Source organism: Schistocerca nitens, chromosome 2 (assembly GCF_023898315.1).
Source record: "Schistocerca nitens isolate TAMUIC-IGC-003100 chromosome 2, iqSchNite1.1, whole genome shotgun sequence".
Classification (NCBI taxonomy): Eukaryota; Metazoa; Arthropoda; class Insecta; order Orthoptera; family Acrididae; genus Schistocerca; species Schistocerca nitens.
In genome coordinates this window covers 1,086,562,062-1,086,579,774 of record NC_064615.1, presented here as the reverse complement: position 1 = coordinate 1,086,579,774, position 17,713 = coordinate 1,086,562,062, and the positions used below count along the sequence as shown (strand labels likewise).

At 41.9% G+C, this 17,713-nt stretch overlaps 1 protein-coding gene and 1 non-coding gene across 5 annotated transcripts in view; both read right to left on the bottom strand.

Annotated features, from left to right (window-relative positions):
* Nucleotides 1–1,775, bottom strand: part of LOC126237482 (hydroxymethylglutaryl-CoA lyase, mitochondrial) — a 47,475-nt gene extending 45,700 nt beyond the window's left edge. Inside the window, exon 1 of one of the 4 annotated variants that reach the window (XM_049947628.1) lies at nt 1,561–1,775. In XM_049947628.1, coding sequence (XP_049803585.1) covers nt 1,561–1,584 — 24 coding nt within the window. In that variant the 5' untranslated portion in view covers nt 1,585–1,775. Of the gene's footprint in view, nt 1–1,149; nt 1,279–1,388; nt 1,535–1,560 lie in introns of those variants that run through there. The other 3 variants (XM_049947629.1, XM_049947626.1, XM_049947627.1) reach the window with 3 other exon arrangements.
* Nucleotides 1,776–5,375: 3,600 nt separating this feature from the next.
* Trnaa-ugc (transfer RNA alanine (anticodon UGC)) lies at nt 5,376–5,448 on the bottom strand. Its single transcript has one exon. It is a non-coding gene; the product is annotated as a tRNA-Ala (tRNA).
* Between the last annotated feature and the right edge of the window lie 12,265 nt (nt 5,449–17,713).

Here is a 17,713-nt window from a genome sequence, read left to right as displayed (position 1 = left end):
TTCAACTACAATATTTTTTTTATTACTAATTAATTTCCAATTTATTTGTCCATATTTTGTTAATGACTAGGAAGTGTCCAGTGTAATAAGTTGTTATCCGACTACGGCTTAGTGAGGCACTAACTCAGTCAATAATAAACAAATAGTTTAAAGTGTTACAGGTGCTCTATACTGAAACCAACTTATCTAGTGTAGCCTTCGGGGTAGTTTAGGTTGGATTGTTAGTTCGCAAAGCCAATGAACTCAACTACCAAATCAAGGTTGTATTAAACTGGTCTGTTACATAGCCAAAGGTCTTCATTACCCCTATACTCAATGCAGTTCATTATCAAAACAAAACCAGAAATGTACACTCAGAAAAATTGTATTATGCAATAGATGTATCTCCAACACTTATTTTTGTACACATACACTACACTAATAATTAAAAATGCAAGAGGGGCTTTGGAGTGGGGGGTGTTATTTAACAAATAGTAATGGAATAAAATTATTTGCTTTCTTTTTACCCTTAAATATGAACCATGTTCAACCAAGAAAAACTGGAATAACGCATTAATGTACATATGCTTACATTTGCAGATCCGTAACTTGTCAACTGAACTTAGGCTAAAGTTCTGAGGAACTGAAAGGGTTAATGACACACAGGCTACAAAATGCAAGTTCACATTTGAGGTGTCCTTTCCTCTGCATTAGCCTAGTTGTGCAAGATCATTAAAAAAAATCGCTTAGAACCTATGCATAAAACTGATACTGCTATGTCTGATGCAATATTGGAAATGTCTGCATTATCACAGCATACTAATGTCACAGCGTGACACCAAAATTAATAGCCTATCTTGTTCATATAGCATAACAAGCATTGTGGAAAAAAGGTATAACAGTGCAAGAGTGCAAGTGGTTGTGAGACATGGTGGTAAACAGGCTGCAGCTGCATACCAGGAAGTGCAGTGGCTACTTATTAGTATATAATGTGCTGGAACAGTTGCACTTCCGTGCAGCTGAAAGATATGCTAAGCTAGCTACTTAAGTGAAATAAACTATCAGTATGTCAATGTGACCTTGTGCGGAACGTCCAGTACGGGCGCATTCGAAAATTTGAAATAAATTCAGAAACTGTCAATCATGCATTTGCAGCCCTCCATGTCTCACCTCACTCTCGATATCATATGCGAGAAACGAAAACTGGCACTGCTTAACAATTGCTTTTGCCAGTCTCCACATCGTTAGACAAGAATTCCATGAGGGGAGCGGTTTTCGTGTCAATAAGAAGTCCTTACATTTCTGACATTCTCTTGCTTACAGCTGGACAGAAACGGCACGTCGCGTAGTATAACTTCTTTCGCTGATTATCCAGTTAACAGTTCCAGTAAGACACATCCGTTACTTACTGAAGAAAACTGCGATACTATGCTGGCAGTAACACCTCTCACGTTGAAACAAAAATACTTCGATTGCACTACATTTCTCACACAACACACCACTGCCATATTGAATAATACCGCCTCAACAGCAAAGATATTGTACTATCACGTATTACCACTGAATAGCTTATCTACTCACAGTTTCCTCGTGGGTAAGGTGCATTAGCGAAGCAACAACTATAAAACTGTGACCACAGGGTAGGTGTTTTAATTAAATATTAAATCTCTCAGCACTAAACACCAGCAGCAATTTTGAAAAGTCACCGAAAGAACAGCACACCTTCCGTTGAGGAGGCACTTCTTGAAGTGGGACTGCGTTGCGTATGAGCACACCAACTTCCGCAATTGACGTAGGAAAACTAAGCTACTGAATTCCCTCAGGTGCGCTGTTGGCACACTTGTCCCTGACCTTGCTCAAACTGGCAACCACAGTATACTGGTCTTTGAACGACAGACATTTCGCAAAAAGCCATGAAATCCTTTACAAATTACTTATCTCTATATGACGTACATGAGGTTGCAGGACACTCTCGTCATCAACAATAGGGTTCTGAACTAAAGTCGCCACAGTCATCTGCACGGAACTTTATACTTGCAACTAAACTCCCGTTCCTTAGACCATAGGAGCCAATGCTCGAAAAGAAGGAAAACCGTAGCAATTAAGAGACTGGACTACATGTGTGTCGACGTCTTTCACTCAACAATGAAACACTATTTTACTTCACATCCTACTGCTTCTGTTAGTACAATTCAATTTATTGTGTAAGATTTCCGTATCGTCCTCACTCTCTTTTAAGATCTAAGAATATTGTTGTGTACCTTGTAGTCTCCTTCATATTTTAATAACAATCAACAATTATAAAAGCATTATGTAAAAAGTGTTTGTTGAAGTGTTCCTCTTCTCTGAACAGATTGAGCTGTTTCAATAAAAATTGTCTCAGGAAGTAACGACATGAGAACACTAGGAATAATAAAAAATTTGCATGACTTGAATGTTGTGACGAGAAAGCCCCAGTGTTGAAGAATAGAAGTTAGTCTTTTATTAGACAAAATGCTGCAAAACTTTGTATAAGACAGTAAGCATTTATCAAATAATTCATCTTTAAAATTAAATAGCGAGGCTTTGGCCGTCAGACCATTGAGGCGATTGTTTTATGATAGACGACCGGATAGTCTGACAAAATTCTTAAGTAAAAATGAACGTGAGAATGAGGAAACGATCGAGAAATAACTCTCAGGGTGCTTCTGCCTTGTAATCTGAGTAAATGAAAATGTCCATGTTCCTTTGTTTAAAATCGTTAATCTTTAATCTACAGAAGTTCTTCCCCTATCCATTCCTTTGAAATACTGACACAACGTTGGATTCGAATACATATGCAACGTTGCAATCGAATACATGTGCGTTTTCATATATCTACTGGAGCGATATACAGGGTGTCTCACTTAACTCTGCCACCTCAAATATCTCTGGAACAACAACTGATATTCAAAAACGGTTTTCACCAGCATGAACGCGCGGTAGGGGTTTAGGAAACCAAATACTATGCGAAATTTTAAAACGTGTCAAATTCTGTTTTCAACACAAACTTGTGTATTTTTAAATGGGCACCCCCTATTATCTCGTATGCAATCAATAGCATGAAAAATCACAAAAATAATGGCGTTGGTTGCATCGCAATACGTCAATTGTATCCCGAGAAATTGCGAAGCGAAGTTGACGCCTGAAATAAATGAAGCACACAGCTATCGCACGTCCTGAGACTCAAGCGTGGACCTCACGCTGCCTGTGTCAGGGGTTCACAGAATGGGAAGGTATGCACAATCCACAAAAATAAACAAGTAACACGTCCAAAGCAAAGTTACGTTTTTCAAATTGTGAATGTATGTTTATTCTAGCTAAATGACAACTATAACTACAATTAGAGATAACACACTTGAATTCACTTTGCTAAACACATTTACCAGTGCCCTGTCGCCCACAGAAACTGTACTGTGGTGCATTAGATCCAGCATAGAAAATACACCTACATCTTGACCAATGAAACTGTGTCACGTCAACATACGTTCGAAGTGACCTCAGTTTGCATCAATACACGTCTGGAGATGGGTAACGAGAGAGTGTTGCACAGATTGTAGATTTTCTACAGATATTGCCGCACACGCAGCAAAAATACGTTGTTGTACATCCTTTGCATATCCTCTACTGTCGTTGGGGGTTCTTGATACACTCTGTCTCTCACTGCGCCCCAGAGAAAGAAGTCTAATGGCGTCAAGTCAGGGGATCGTGCTGGCCATCGCACAGTAACTATCCTCCCCATCCACCTATCTGGAAATGTCGCATCTAGAACGTCTCTGGCAACTTTTGCATTGTGTGCAGGACATCCATAATGTTAGAATCACATTGACAGACGAGTTTCCATTCCATGAGGAGCGCTAGTGTGTGTTGAAGAAATGATGCATATCGCTGTCCATTCAATGTTCCACGGTAAAAATAGGGACCTACAATACAGTTAACAATGATACCGCACCAAACACTGACACTCCACTGTCGTTGATGAGCAACTTGGCGTATCCAATGGCGACTTTGCACGGACCAGTAGTGCATGTTTGTCAGATTCACATTACCATGATTTGTAAATGAAGCCTCGTCCGTAAACAACGTATTGCTTAGGAATAATGGATTACCTTGCAACTGCTGAAGTGCAAAACGGCAGAATGCAGTGCGAGATTCAAAGTCATTCCCGTACAGTCCTTGGTGCAGTGAGATATGGAACAGATGAAACCGATGCCGATGCAAGATTCTGCACACACTACTGTGGTTTATTCCTGCAACACGTGGAATTTCTCGTACACCCATCTGAGGATTGTGCCATACAGCAGCCAGAACAGCAATTTCGTTTTCATTGCCAGTCGCCGGCATTGTACGTCGACGCTTTGTGGGAGCCCAGCTTCCTGTTTTCTTGAGTATCTTGCAGATGTTGCCATTGGTTCGACGTAACGGACACCGCCGATCTGGGTAGCGTTCAGCGTACAATGTCACAGCTGCGGTTGCATTTCTATGACATTCGCCATGAATTAAAATAATATGTAGGTTTTCTTCATTACTGAAGGCCGGTATATCGACTGGAAGATGGCAAATGTAACAAGCCACAAGAAAACGGGTTTTAATGTGGCAACATACGTGAATTACGTTACAGTATGAGAGCACTTCAGCAGAACAGATTAGGAGACACTTGTACACTGAAGCTAGAGAATACTGCGGTGGTATTGGTATGGTTACAGCTGATACAGGCACCAGTGCAGGCAACCCCTGCTCTCAGCACAGTACTACATGCGATACATTATGTGAGAAACTGTGACGCCCTTGATGTCCTTTACAAGCCACATATTTCAGAACTTATGAGGTTTAGAAACGTGAGACCAAGTGCATTACCACTTATTGTACCTCTAGTTGTTATTTCCCAACATTAAACATTATGCGCAGGACATCCATAGTATTGGAACAACCTGTGTTCTAGCGCAAAGTACCGTTATCCAAGATGGCGGCCGTGACTTCATCCAAGATGGCGGAGTTTGGCGGGAAGTTTCAATTTTGGCAGGAAAGTGCCACCCCCTCCCCCCAGAAAAATGGCGGGAATTTCAAATTCCAACATCATAATGCATCACACCTAGAAAAATGGCAGGAAAAAGGGACTTGTCTTTATTATTTAATCAGTTGCAAGCATTTGTGTTCTTCATGAGCTCTAGAGCCCAACTGGCTTAGTTCATATCATTGCCACCAGAGGAGGAGGAGATTAGAGTTTAACATCCCATCGACAACGAGGTCATTAGAGACGGAGCACAAGCTCGGATTAGGGAAGGATGGGGAAGGAAGTCGGCCATGCCCTTTCAAAGGAACCATCCCGGCATTTGTCGGAAACGATTTAGGGAAATCACGGAAAACCTAAATCAGGATGGCCGGAAACGGGTTTGAACCGTCGTCCTCGCGAATGCAAGTCCAGTGTGCTAACCACTGCACCACCCCGCTTGGTTTACTACCAGAGAGCACCATCGTGACATCAGATCATGTTGCAAGTACTATTATTCAAGATGGCTGCACACAGTGAATCCACCATGTGGTGTATGATTGGACACTTGGCCTACCTCCACTAACCTAACCCCCTCCCCAATAAAAATCGCGCCAAGTTCAAATTCCAACATGATAATGCGGCACACCTACGTTAATGGCGGAAAAAACGGACTTGTCTTTCTTATTTAACCAATTTCAAGCAGATGTGTTCTCCACTGGGTCTGGACTCCGACTGGTTTAGTTCATATCAGTGCCACCAGAGGGCGCTGCTGTGTTCACCGCAAGCTCCAGAGCTCAAGTGGCTTAGTTCATATCGTCAACACCAGAGGACAATACCGTGACGTCACGTGATTACACAAGATCGTCTGCTCTCTATCGCGCGCACGCGCATTATAATTAGACACCCACCACGCCACCGGCCCGAGGGCGTCTGACCACTTACGTTACACACCCTTGACCACCACCTCCGTACACGCGCTGGACATAGTCTTCTGTAAATATGCTAACACCCACATCACACACCTAACCTATCAATTACCTAAGTACTTAATTGCATTTCAATTTTAATCATATTAAACAATTCAACTTACAATTTCATATAGGTATGAAAAGGTGTTCACTATACTTTCAACTACCTAGTTTCAATTACTTTTCAAGGACCAGACAGCCACCTCTTCCTAGGAACCGTCGCCGAGTTTGAATTCTGGCAGTAAAGAAAGGTCACTTGCGCTTTCGCTACCAACCTAAGAAAATTGGGGGGAAAGAAAGGACACTTGTACTAACCTCATCCACCCAACCGCCACTTCCTCCTAGGATCCAGTGCCAAGTGCACTAGGCTTATGGAGAGAGGAAGGAGTGTACTTTATTTGCTTGGGAGCAATTTATTTAGGGATGGAGTATATGTATCACAGAGCACACACTCTGACATGCCCCACAGCATACAGACCTGCAAACTACTCCTACACAACTCATGTATAAAGCTCTACACACACACGATTGCTAATTGTAAACTGTCAAAAATAACACATTGCACAGCCTATAGACATGCGAACCGCTCATAAACAATGCAGAGCATTTACTTCCAGATAGTCAAACAACTCGTAAATTGTCAAAATAATAATCCATCTAAAAGACTCTCCTTGCTAATCGTCAACTGTCGAAATCATACACCAGCCTTTATTTAAACAATTAGAGGCAGTACCATCACCCAGTGTATTCGCCACTGAGTCCGTAGCCCAACTGACTTAGTTCAAATCGATGCCACTAGAGGATGCTGTAGTGACGCAAGTACCATAATCTAAGATGGCTCCAGACCCCAACTGGCTTAGTACATTTCCTCGCTATCAGAGGACGCCACAGTGACACCAACTGATGACGCAAGTACAGTTATCCATGATGGCGGCAAACAGTGTGTTCTCCACGAGGTCTAATAGTACCACCAGCAGAGGATGCCGTCGTTCTTTTCTTGGCGTAAACCAAGATGGTTAGGGGAAACGTCTCAGCCTGCTCTGGGCTGCTGGGGAGAGTAAGGATTGACAGCACTCTATTTATGGGGCCATGTCGCACAGCCCACAGACACGCAACCAACTCATAATTTAAGTACACAATGGCAAACTGCTCCTAAATAATGCAGCACACATATCTGCAAACACACTCAGTACTCATAAACTGTCCAAATAACGCATAGCGCAGTCTACAGGCCCGCTCACAAAATAATGCAATCAACATATGCAAGCACCCTCCGCCACACCCTGTCCACAGGATTGTGAAGTCACACGCTCATCAGCTGTCAAACCATGCACAGCTCTATGCTCGGCTTCCGCAAACATGAGGTGGCGACAGCCAAATTCATACTCCACACCCATGAAATTCCTATCCAAATACATGTTCACCTAGACGCCAACGATGACGCGAGCGAAGCTGGTCCGCACGTGCCACAACCCTCAGGAAGTGAGGTGGCCGCAGCTCGGGTCTCGCCCGCTCCATCGCACCCGCCAGCCGCCGCCACCGAACACGGGTGAAGGTTGCGTGCCTCTATACAGTCACCGTTATAGTGTCACAGCATTCCAAAGTACGATTACGCCAGTCTCATATTCGAGGCATCTCCAGGCGCCACTTGTCTTTACCATTGAAGACAGAACAGCACAGAGCGTGTCGACACATGCGCTCAGCCGCATGTACCTGCCCCCCAGCGTGACCGACGCAACACCGCCAAGTGCATGCACATAATAACAAACTCATCTAACAACTTTCCCAATCTCATTCTTACATCACATCGCTTTGTAAAAAAATAAGAGCCAAGTCAACCTCTCGGGAATTGTATAGTGTCCCAGAAATAGTTAACGCTTGATTTCTTGATGCACAGAAATTCTTACACTATAAACAGAACCTTTTTACCAAAATATCGCCGATTTCAGTCTTCCTGCCGGACATAATCTGATAGCCTTCCTGCTCTAAACATAAGCAAATGTTCTCACCGCTCCTGTATACCACCACAATCAATTGAGCATTCTCATTGGCTCTTACCAAATTTACCAGTCGAATTACTAACGCCGTCGGTATCGAAGCACCATCCACCTTTTCTTTCTGGGGCTTTCTGTCGTTATTTTGCAAAGATTACTAAATTGCACACACGGTTCCCTCAATCTATACACTCCCAACCTGTTCTTTTCTTCTACAGACGCTACACTCAGTGGTAATAAACTATTTTACACTGATCACCATGTCGCGCCGAAAACTAAACATCGCAAATTTGTCTACAGTTCATCAAATACATACCATACTTGCAAGAATATTGGAGCATCAAAGCGATCTCCAACTAGGGAATACATCACTCAGTACTGTCTCGATCTAGTAAACATGCAATTGATATCCCTCACCACACCAAATAATCTCCTTTACACCACCGAACCGAAGTCACTCTCTCAGAACTGATGCGCAAAGACAGGCTCGTTTCACCCCGGGACAAGCTCGTTACTGTTTCCGCTTTCTTGCTAGCATTTCTACAAACATCTCCATACTCCTCTTTAAAAGAACAACCATATTTTCACCATAATGTTATACCATTTTAGCTGTACTTCTCGATATCAAACACCAGACAGCATCCTACTGATCACTCATGCAACATAATGCAGTAGATATAGATTGTGAATTATATCTTTACAAACCCGAAACTTTAGCTAGGCGGAACCTGCTCTAGACAGCTCAATTACTAGAATTAAACAGACGTAAAATGATATTTGTACTCTCGAATGGCATTGTCGGTGATGTGACATATTCCAAATCATCCCTATAATTTACAAGCCAACTAAGGTTTTTCACAGGTCTAGAGAATAGGCAAACGTCAGTCCAACACACACCATAATCAATATTCCCTCAACTAAATAGAGGCACCAAATTTACAGAAGCAGTCGACTGAACAATTTACATGGGAGGGAATAACGCTTCACCACAAACGCACCATCTTCTCAAAATTACACCTGATCACGAAAGATGCCCAGCACATACTAAGTATTAGTTCGCTATTCGGTCGTCTAGAAGATGGTAAAGTTAACTATGATACATTCCTATACCCCAACAGGCCTCTGGATTCGGAAGACTGCTACCATTAACATTGGAACGCGAATCAGTACCACCACAGACTTTGCATGCACGGACACATTTCGGAAAACTGGTCACATATATCTTTATCATCATATTTACAATTAAATGTTACGATCGCACTCTCAATTGAACAGCATTCGAGAATGAGCGAAATATCGGAAATACACCCTCTTGAGGCTCTGGAAATAGCTGTACTTTCCTTACCGCTAGACATACGCTTCCCTTCGCTATCACAGTACTCCCAAGTCAAATCTATACCCTCCCTACAACAGCACACAGACATTTCCTTTACGCCACCAGATATACTTTATAAACCTCATGCTCAAATGGGAACATATCACACATCCAGCACTAATACTAAGTATAACATTACCTCCTCCATAACTGTATGCATACAACAGCAAATAATACTGGTCGAAAATCAACAGTGGGAGTGCATGTCTCTTACGTTCTTCCTGCAAGTCTTACCACTGTGTCATAGACGTAATGGAGCACATGTTAAAGAAAAAATCCCGATCCCAACAACTACTGCGTGTTACTCTCACAAGCGCTCATCGTTCTACACATGCACCCAAGTATCCATGTTAAAACCTATAACCGCTTTACGAATCGAGGTACGACATTACCTCTGAATGAGGTGGTGTTTTCCAGGCAAATACCATGACGGTGATCATAGAAATGTGTGTATTAAGAACCAAAGACGCAATCTCGCGATAAACTCAATGAACTTTGAAACTCGTTTGGCTAACGAACGTCGTAAGCAAGCGCTATTTGCGACTCCATCACACCAGCGCAACTGTGTAATTCATTACTTTTTGCAATGCATTCCGTCTCGAGACCATATCAGACATTCCGCGATATATCCGCTGAGTTATAGGCGATGACAGTTGTCGTAGATGATGTGCCGATTGAGGTCCTAGGAAGAAAAAAAATATACACTAACTTCTCATATGTCTAGCCTTATGCTATATATTAGAAATTACGTCGATTCAAACACATACTTGCATTGGCTCACACCCACAAGTCAAACATACTGCACACACTCTCATATCTCTAAACGAGTCACCTTCCTCGAATCTGTCTGCTACAGTAAAATTACAACGTTCCTTTAATCACACCCTATACATCCTCCAGTCGCTCCAATTTCTACAGCTTTCTACAACTGCTAGTTCCGATTTAAGTCGGAGAAAGACATATCCCACACATTCTGCAACCCTTTTAGAAACAGATCGAGCTGAGTTACTGCAACAGGACCATATTTTGAGCATTCGCTGGAAATGCGCGCAATGTGGTGCGTACCTAAACTAAGATACAAGTACTACAGATCCCCAACATGCTATCTTCGTTATTTGTACCCACCCCAACATAGAAAAATTACGAACCATAAAAGCTCATCCTATTTACATGTCACCTCAGCGTCAACACGGGCGCAGTGACCTATAGCTACAGTGGGCCTCCAGCGCGAAGAAAGACATTTCACAATACTTCCCCAGAATAGCATAGCGTGCAGCCACCTCGTCATTCCTAACGGTTCACCAAGTCCAACACATCAGACCGCAGCTACCTACGTGGAGACGATCATATTAAATATACAAACACCTCATAGACCACTTTAAACTTTCATCACCCATACTCCGAATTATCGTATGAGACGCTCCCTCTGCTCCTGTTTCAAACACTGTTTTCTAACATGCTTTTGTACATCGCCAAACATTTCGTTTTCTGCCATGACTTCGAGGTCTGTGTCAGATTCTAAACTGTCATTAAGACGCTCTGATCCACGACCTTTCACAGAAAACCAGACATCACACAATGTAAATCATACTCTTACCGCGGATAGCATAACTCTGAATCATTTTTAAATAAAACACTCTTACAACATAAGGAAACTAGAAGAGTTTGGCAGGGTTGTGGAGAGTTTCCAAACTACCGTTCGAAAGTCATTCATGGCCTCTACATTTACGTTCATATGTCACCGTGACGGAATAGATGATGGCTCGGCGTTCCATTTCGAGTTATTCGTAATTTTGCACTCATGTACGCGATCGCTGTTTAGCTGCTAGCAACCCCCAGCAGTTGTCTCCCACCCACAAAACTTCTGCCCCAACTGAAACAAGCTATGCCACTAAATCATTATGTGGTAGCTGATGCGCGGGTGTGATGGAAAAGACGCCGTCGATGTACTGTAATATTAAGCAACAGACTTGATAGTGCGAAGAATTTTTACTAAGTTCAGCACTGGAAAATGATGGGACACCATGTTTCCCCAATTTCAGTATCATAGCTAAACCATGCCATCTCCACAGCGCGAGTATTATTGCGAACATCTATAGATGACTGAGCAGTACATCCATTAACTCTTAATTCTTGAACACACAAATCATCCAAGTATACGAGACAGAGCTCTATATATTTCTATCACCTCAAGCATGGTGTTTAATTTATGATCTATCCCTCAGCGAATGGGGGTCACAGAGCATTCTCCCCATCTTAGGATAAAAGACCAACCTCACGCAGTCATTGATCAACCAGTCTTGCAGCACCGTTAGAGAATTAATCTCCAAGCGATCAGAAGAAGAGCGCTACACTCCACGTTTCGTGAATGAATATAGCTTTCGAATTCCCAACAGATCCAAGTGCAAGAGATTTCTCGAGATGTGGCCATGTTGAGGAGCTTAGCACTCTTTATCGATGTATAGTAACAGATTTCAAAGTGCCATAATGTAATAGAATATAGTTAAGTAGAACAAGAAAAGACTTATTTTTATACGCGATAGAATTCGAGACGAATTGAGTTGGACACATTTTTACCTAAATCAACGAAGCTATCAACTCTAAATTATTGTTCTAGAGTCCGAGATCTGTACCTGGAAAGTATTGGTAAGATAGAGAACATAAACACACACACTTCTACGACTACAACGTTCTGCACTTTAAAATGGGCTACAATGTTAGATCGAATACCTTTCCGGCCTATCAGATATACATCCTTCTTCACAGTTTCCCTACGCTGAACTATCTTACTGAATGGTAAAACATTTGCTTTGCATGATACGAGTGCAATATAGCTTTGTGGAACCGTATAGTGTCCACTGTTCACATCCGACCACGGTTCAGAAATTATATGATACCTGCATAAGGCCTACATAAAATGCTGGTTAGTAGCGGGGGATACATCCTACAAGGAAACAGATAAGCACATAGCAGCAGCATCCGACATGTGAAAATTACAAGTCATCCAGTCACTAACTCTGTAAACAGAGCATCAGTCGGGCAAATGGGTACACAGGGATTGCAGCACATCACAAGCTCTTACCGCTAAGTTAGTTACGACCCTGAAGTCTCAATTTTACACACAAGATGCGACAGGGGCGATCGCATAAATCAAACCACCTTTAGAGGAGTGTGTCAAGTTTCTTCACACATGAGATGGAAGTCCTCTGATGACCGACAGGTTTACCCTAAACGATCACAAGTAGACAGTGCTTTAAAACACATATGGAACATGTAGCTGTATACGAGCAGAACGCAGGCTATGTCACGTGACTGATGCATCCGGAATCACTGGTACCTTGACTGCCCCCCCTCCCCCCCACCCCTCCCTTCGTTTCGATGCCCACGTTTTCCGGGATCCGTTCTGTTGCAGCATACTTGGTCCCAATACAACTTGTTCGGTGCGAATCAGAAGATAGCAAAATACTTCCTCAATTTCACCGCATTAGGCTCTATATTTAGTCAATATATACCTATTCCCTCATCACTTTTCGCAATTCAATCGATTTGAGGTCAGATCTATATATGCGATCTGACACAACATCTCGTTCTGTGTTCTAAAATTGATTGTAAATGTAGCACAGCTGCCACCGCCTAGCCCAAATGCATTGATCAGGACGTGTAATATAGCACTGCACTCGACTGTATCCAGTCACCTCCACATTCGGAGAGCGTTTGCCCTGTTTTCCGTACGTCTGTGAATGTCCACGCCTCGTGGACAGTTCCCAGGAGCCGAAGTAGACCAGAGTTAGCGTTCGACTGTGGATCTGCCGCATGTTGAGATGCAGATCCACAATATGCCGCGCATGGGATAGGGTTTGGAGGTGGATCCGTCACGCGCAATGTACGAAGCGTTGTCGGGATGCAGATCCATGAACTATCACATCTGAGTTAGCATTTGGGCGTGGATCTGCAGTGCACTATATATACAGAGCAATGTTCGGAGACGGATCCACCACGCGCCATATCTACGATAGGGTTCGCCGGTGGACCAAGCACGTGTTAGGTCCGGACACGTATTCTGTGTTCGGAGTTTGCTCCACCAGCGGATGGGACTGGGTCCTGAGAGCCATCCACGAGGTGTGCATATACACAGACATACAGAAAGCACAGCAAACGCACTCCAAATGTGGAGGTGACTGAATACAGTCGAGTGCAGTGCTACATTACACGTCCCGATCAATGCATTTGGGCTAGGCGGTGGCAGTTGTGCTACATTTAAAATCAATTTTAGAACACAGAACGAGATGTTATGTCATGATTGCGTATGTAGATCTGACCTCAAATCAATTGAATTGCGAAAAGTGACGAGGGAATGGGTATATATTGACCGAACATACCACCACGATCAATCGAGCATTCTCATTGCCTCTTATCGAATTTATCAGTCATCAGTACACAGTGAACATGATATAGTCTGTTTACATTACCTGTATAAAGTTCAGATGTTATTCTGTAATTCATTATACTATAAATCACTTGACTGTAACGTTGACGCAGTCTGTCCAGCCATAGCTGGTGAACGACGAAGACCTTGTAATAAATGGTAAATGTGTGGACAAGAAGGAATATGACTGAAGAAAAACAACAGAATTTTCATGAACGTTATTTTGGAATGTGACGCAGTATGTTATGTGCTAAGTGGTATTTTCATCAAACCAAAAGTCAATGTTGGAGGCTACATTGAAAAATTAGCTACGCTGACAAGCGAACTTCAACACAAAGAAAAGTTTCGTTTTGTAACTGGATATAAAATCATTATATCGAGTTGCTACGTGTGAAACTGTAAAAGATGTATGGGAAAAGTTGCGCCAGATCTATGAAAGTCAATTGGGAGAAAATATTGAGTTTTTGTTACGTAAGTTTCATGATACTGAATGGAAATGGTCAGGTGGTATGCAAGGTCATTTAGTAAAATTCATTGAATTTGAAACAAATATACTTATCCTAAATAAACCAATAGATGATTTGTGTGAACATACACTTCAGACATTGCCAAAGGAATCTGATGACATTATGCGACTTGGCATGATCTACCATAAGGAGAGAAAACATGGGGTAAATTACAGAAAAATACCTGAATTATGAGTTGCAAATGCAAGAAAAAGATGAATCAACTGTAGCAACTGTATTGTTCTAACAATCTGAGGGAAGGATATCAACACAGCAATGATGTAAAATAAAATGATCAGTTTTTCCTGTGGTACAAATGTATGTATTTCTAAAAACTGCAAAACGGGTTTAGTGTGCTTTAAATGCAACAGTAAGGGTCATTTATTCAGAACTGTCCTAGCCATGGTGATTCTGCAATGCCGTTCAATCATACTGATCCCGTTACGTTATCAGCTGTCAAAATCAGAAAATCAGAAGCAATTCCAGGAAAAATTTTGTTCGAGGAAACTGATTTACCTGAAAATGTAGAGATATCATTATGTGATGAGTGGTACACAGTGGTGCTACAAACCAAGTGACAAATCATGAAGACTGGTATGTTTCAAACATTCTTTTCGATACACCACAGGAAATGGATGGTGCTAAGAAAGCGCACGTCAAACCTTGTGGAAGTGGCTGTAATGATCTTGAAACTTTCTATGGAAAAATTTGGACTAGATATTATTTTGAAGATGCATGATACTGTCCAGGTAAAATGCAGTTATTTTACAGAAATGACATACCAACTGCAGTTGCTTTAGCCAAAAGAAGAATGGGCTATATCGTTTTGCAGTGAAACTGATCCAACAAGAAATGTCTTAAGTTGCAAAGGATAGGCTACTTTTCAAAGGTGGCATGAAAGATTTAGGCACCAGAGTAAACGACATGTACAATCATTCTTGACATCACAAGGTATCATTGTAAGGTTCGATGACGAGTTTTGTGAAGGTTGTGTATCAGGTAAACGTCGGTTAGTTCTTGATAACTGAGTCGATAAATCAACTGACTCAGAAGATTAGTCTTTACTGATGCCTATGGTCCAGTGGAATAAAAGGATTTAGCTGGCTACCGATATTTTCTTGTTTCTAGGGGTGATTTTCTGGTCTTAGAGTGACATATCTTTTACAGCAAAAATCTGAGGTTAATTAGAAATTGCCAGTATTTATTGAAATTGTGAAAATAAAAGCTCAACCGAATGTTAAAGAATTACGAAGCGACGGTGCCAAGGAGATTGATAACTGTGATGTAAAAGCGATCTGCAGAGGTAATTGGGTTGAAACATTCTCTGGCTGTGGCATATACACCACAGCAACGTGGGAAGAGGACTATCTGTGAGTTGCTATGTTCCTGGCTCCTGTCAGCAAGGCACATTTCAAAAGCATCGTGGAGTGAAGCCGTAATTTCTGCAATTCACACTTTGAACAGAATTGGACCAACAAGAGTTAAAGAAAAAACACCAGCTGAATTATTTTTGAGGGAGGAAAGTCAGTCTGGTCATCTGAAAATATTTGGGAGAGCATGTCTTCTCTGGATTCTTGCACAGAAGCGAACGTAATTCGATACTAGATTTGTGAATAGTTGTATAGTTGACTATGACGACTGTGGCTATCGTGCATGCCTACTAGACAAGCATTCAGTTACTAGGCCTATCAGTTAAGATGTAAAATTCAAGGATGAAGCATTACAGCCACCACTGACGAGTAATGTTAAGAAGTTAGTTGACTCTTCGATCGTGGATGATTTTAAAAATGCAGCACCATATAATGTGAATGATGAGGGAACCTTAGAATGAAATATTACAGCACTGTATAATGTTGAAGTGACTGCAGATACAAACGACATCTATTTAAACGGAGCTGAAAATACAGATGGACATTGAGCATTGAGGAATGGAGAAATGAAAGACTTTGAAGAAGCAGTTGCGTCTTCAGACGCAGAAAACTAGAAAGCTGCAATGAACAAAGAAATGCACTCACATAAAATATTCTGCATCTGGAAATCAGTTGATTCACCAGCTGGAAGAAAAGCTATTTGTAATTGCTGGGTATTTGCAACAAAATTGAATAACAGCAATCTCTCTCTCTCTCTCTCTCTCTCTCTCTCTCTCTCTCACACACACACACACACACACACACACAATCAAATTAACAAACAAACGAAGGGAAAGAGAATGATAAACATCATTTTACTTTTTTAACTACTACACAATGGGAGCACGCTTAACGAACGCCTCCCATAACGCGCAATTCGCATAAGGAGCAAAACAAATTGTAAAAAGATGAGTAGCTTTAACGAGCGATGTTTCGCATAACGAGTGACGACGATGTAGTATGACGTCAACAGCCATTCGCGTGTTGCAGGCGAAACGTTCAACAATATGAATACCTTTCATTGTCGGCAGCGGCATATAAACATTGTCTTTAGTACATATTGCAGTCGGGGTTTGGCGCTCTTTCTGCTACCACCTTGGAGCAGATTGTGATCACACCTTCTTCTAATCTTGTTTTCACACAGTGTTTTTTGTGCAAATTTTAATAACTTTCGTAGAAGTGTCCCCGAAGATAAATTCGCAAGAAGACGACCACAAGAGAAAGAAAATGACCTTAGAAACGAAACGTGAAATCACTGAAAAACGTGAACGTGATGTGATCGTTGCGATTTGGCACGCACATACAATCGGTCTACATCAATCATCTGCACTATCTTCAAGAATAAGGACAAGATTAAGGAGACAGATGCTTCAAAGGGAATGACAAGAGTGTCTGAACAACGGTTTCGTATTCTGGACGATGTCGAAAGGTTGTTACTCATATAGATAAACGAAAAACATTTGCAAGGCGACACTATTAACGAGAACATCATTTGTGAGAAGGCGAGAATGATTTTTACCGACCTCGTTAAGAAAACGCCAAGATAATCAGCAGCTTAAGTATTTAAAGGAAGCCGTGGATGGTACGAGAAGCTTAAGAGAAGAACGGGCATCCACAGGCTTGTGAGGCACGGCGAAGTAGCCAGCAACGACACAAAGGCAACAGAGAATTTCCTCAGTAACTTCAAGATGCTCGTAGTTCCAGAGGATTATCTGCCGTAACAGGTTTTTAATTGTGACGAGACGAGTCTATTCTGGAAAAAGCTGCCGAAACGTACCTTTATAATAGCAGAGGAGAATGCACTGCCCGGTCACAAGCCAATGAAAGATGTCTCATACTGCTATTCTGTGCCAATGTAAGCAGTGATTTGAAAATGAAACCGCTGCTTGTTTATCATTTAGAAACTCCACGAGCTTTCAAAAAGTGTAAAAATCCAGAAGAGCAGGTTAAATGTGGTGTGGAGATCCAAAAACAAGGCTTGGGTGACACGTGATCTTTTTTGAGATTGGATTAATGAAGCGTTTGGGGCTCTGGTGAAAAAATTT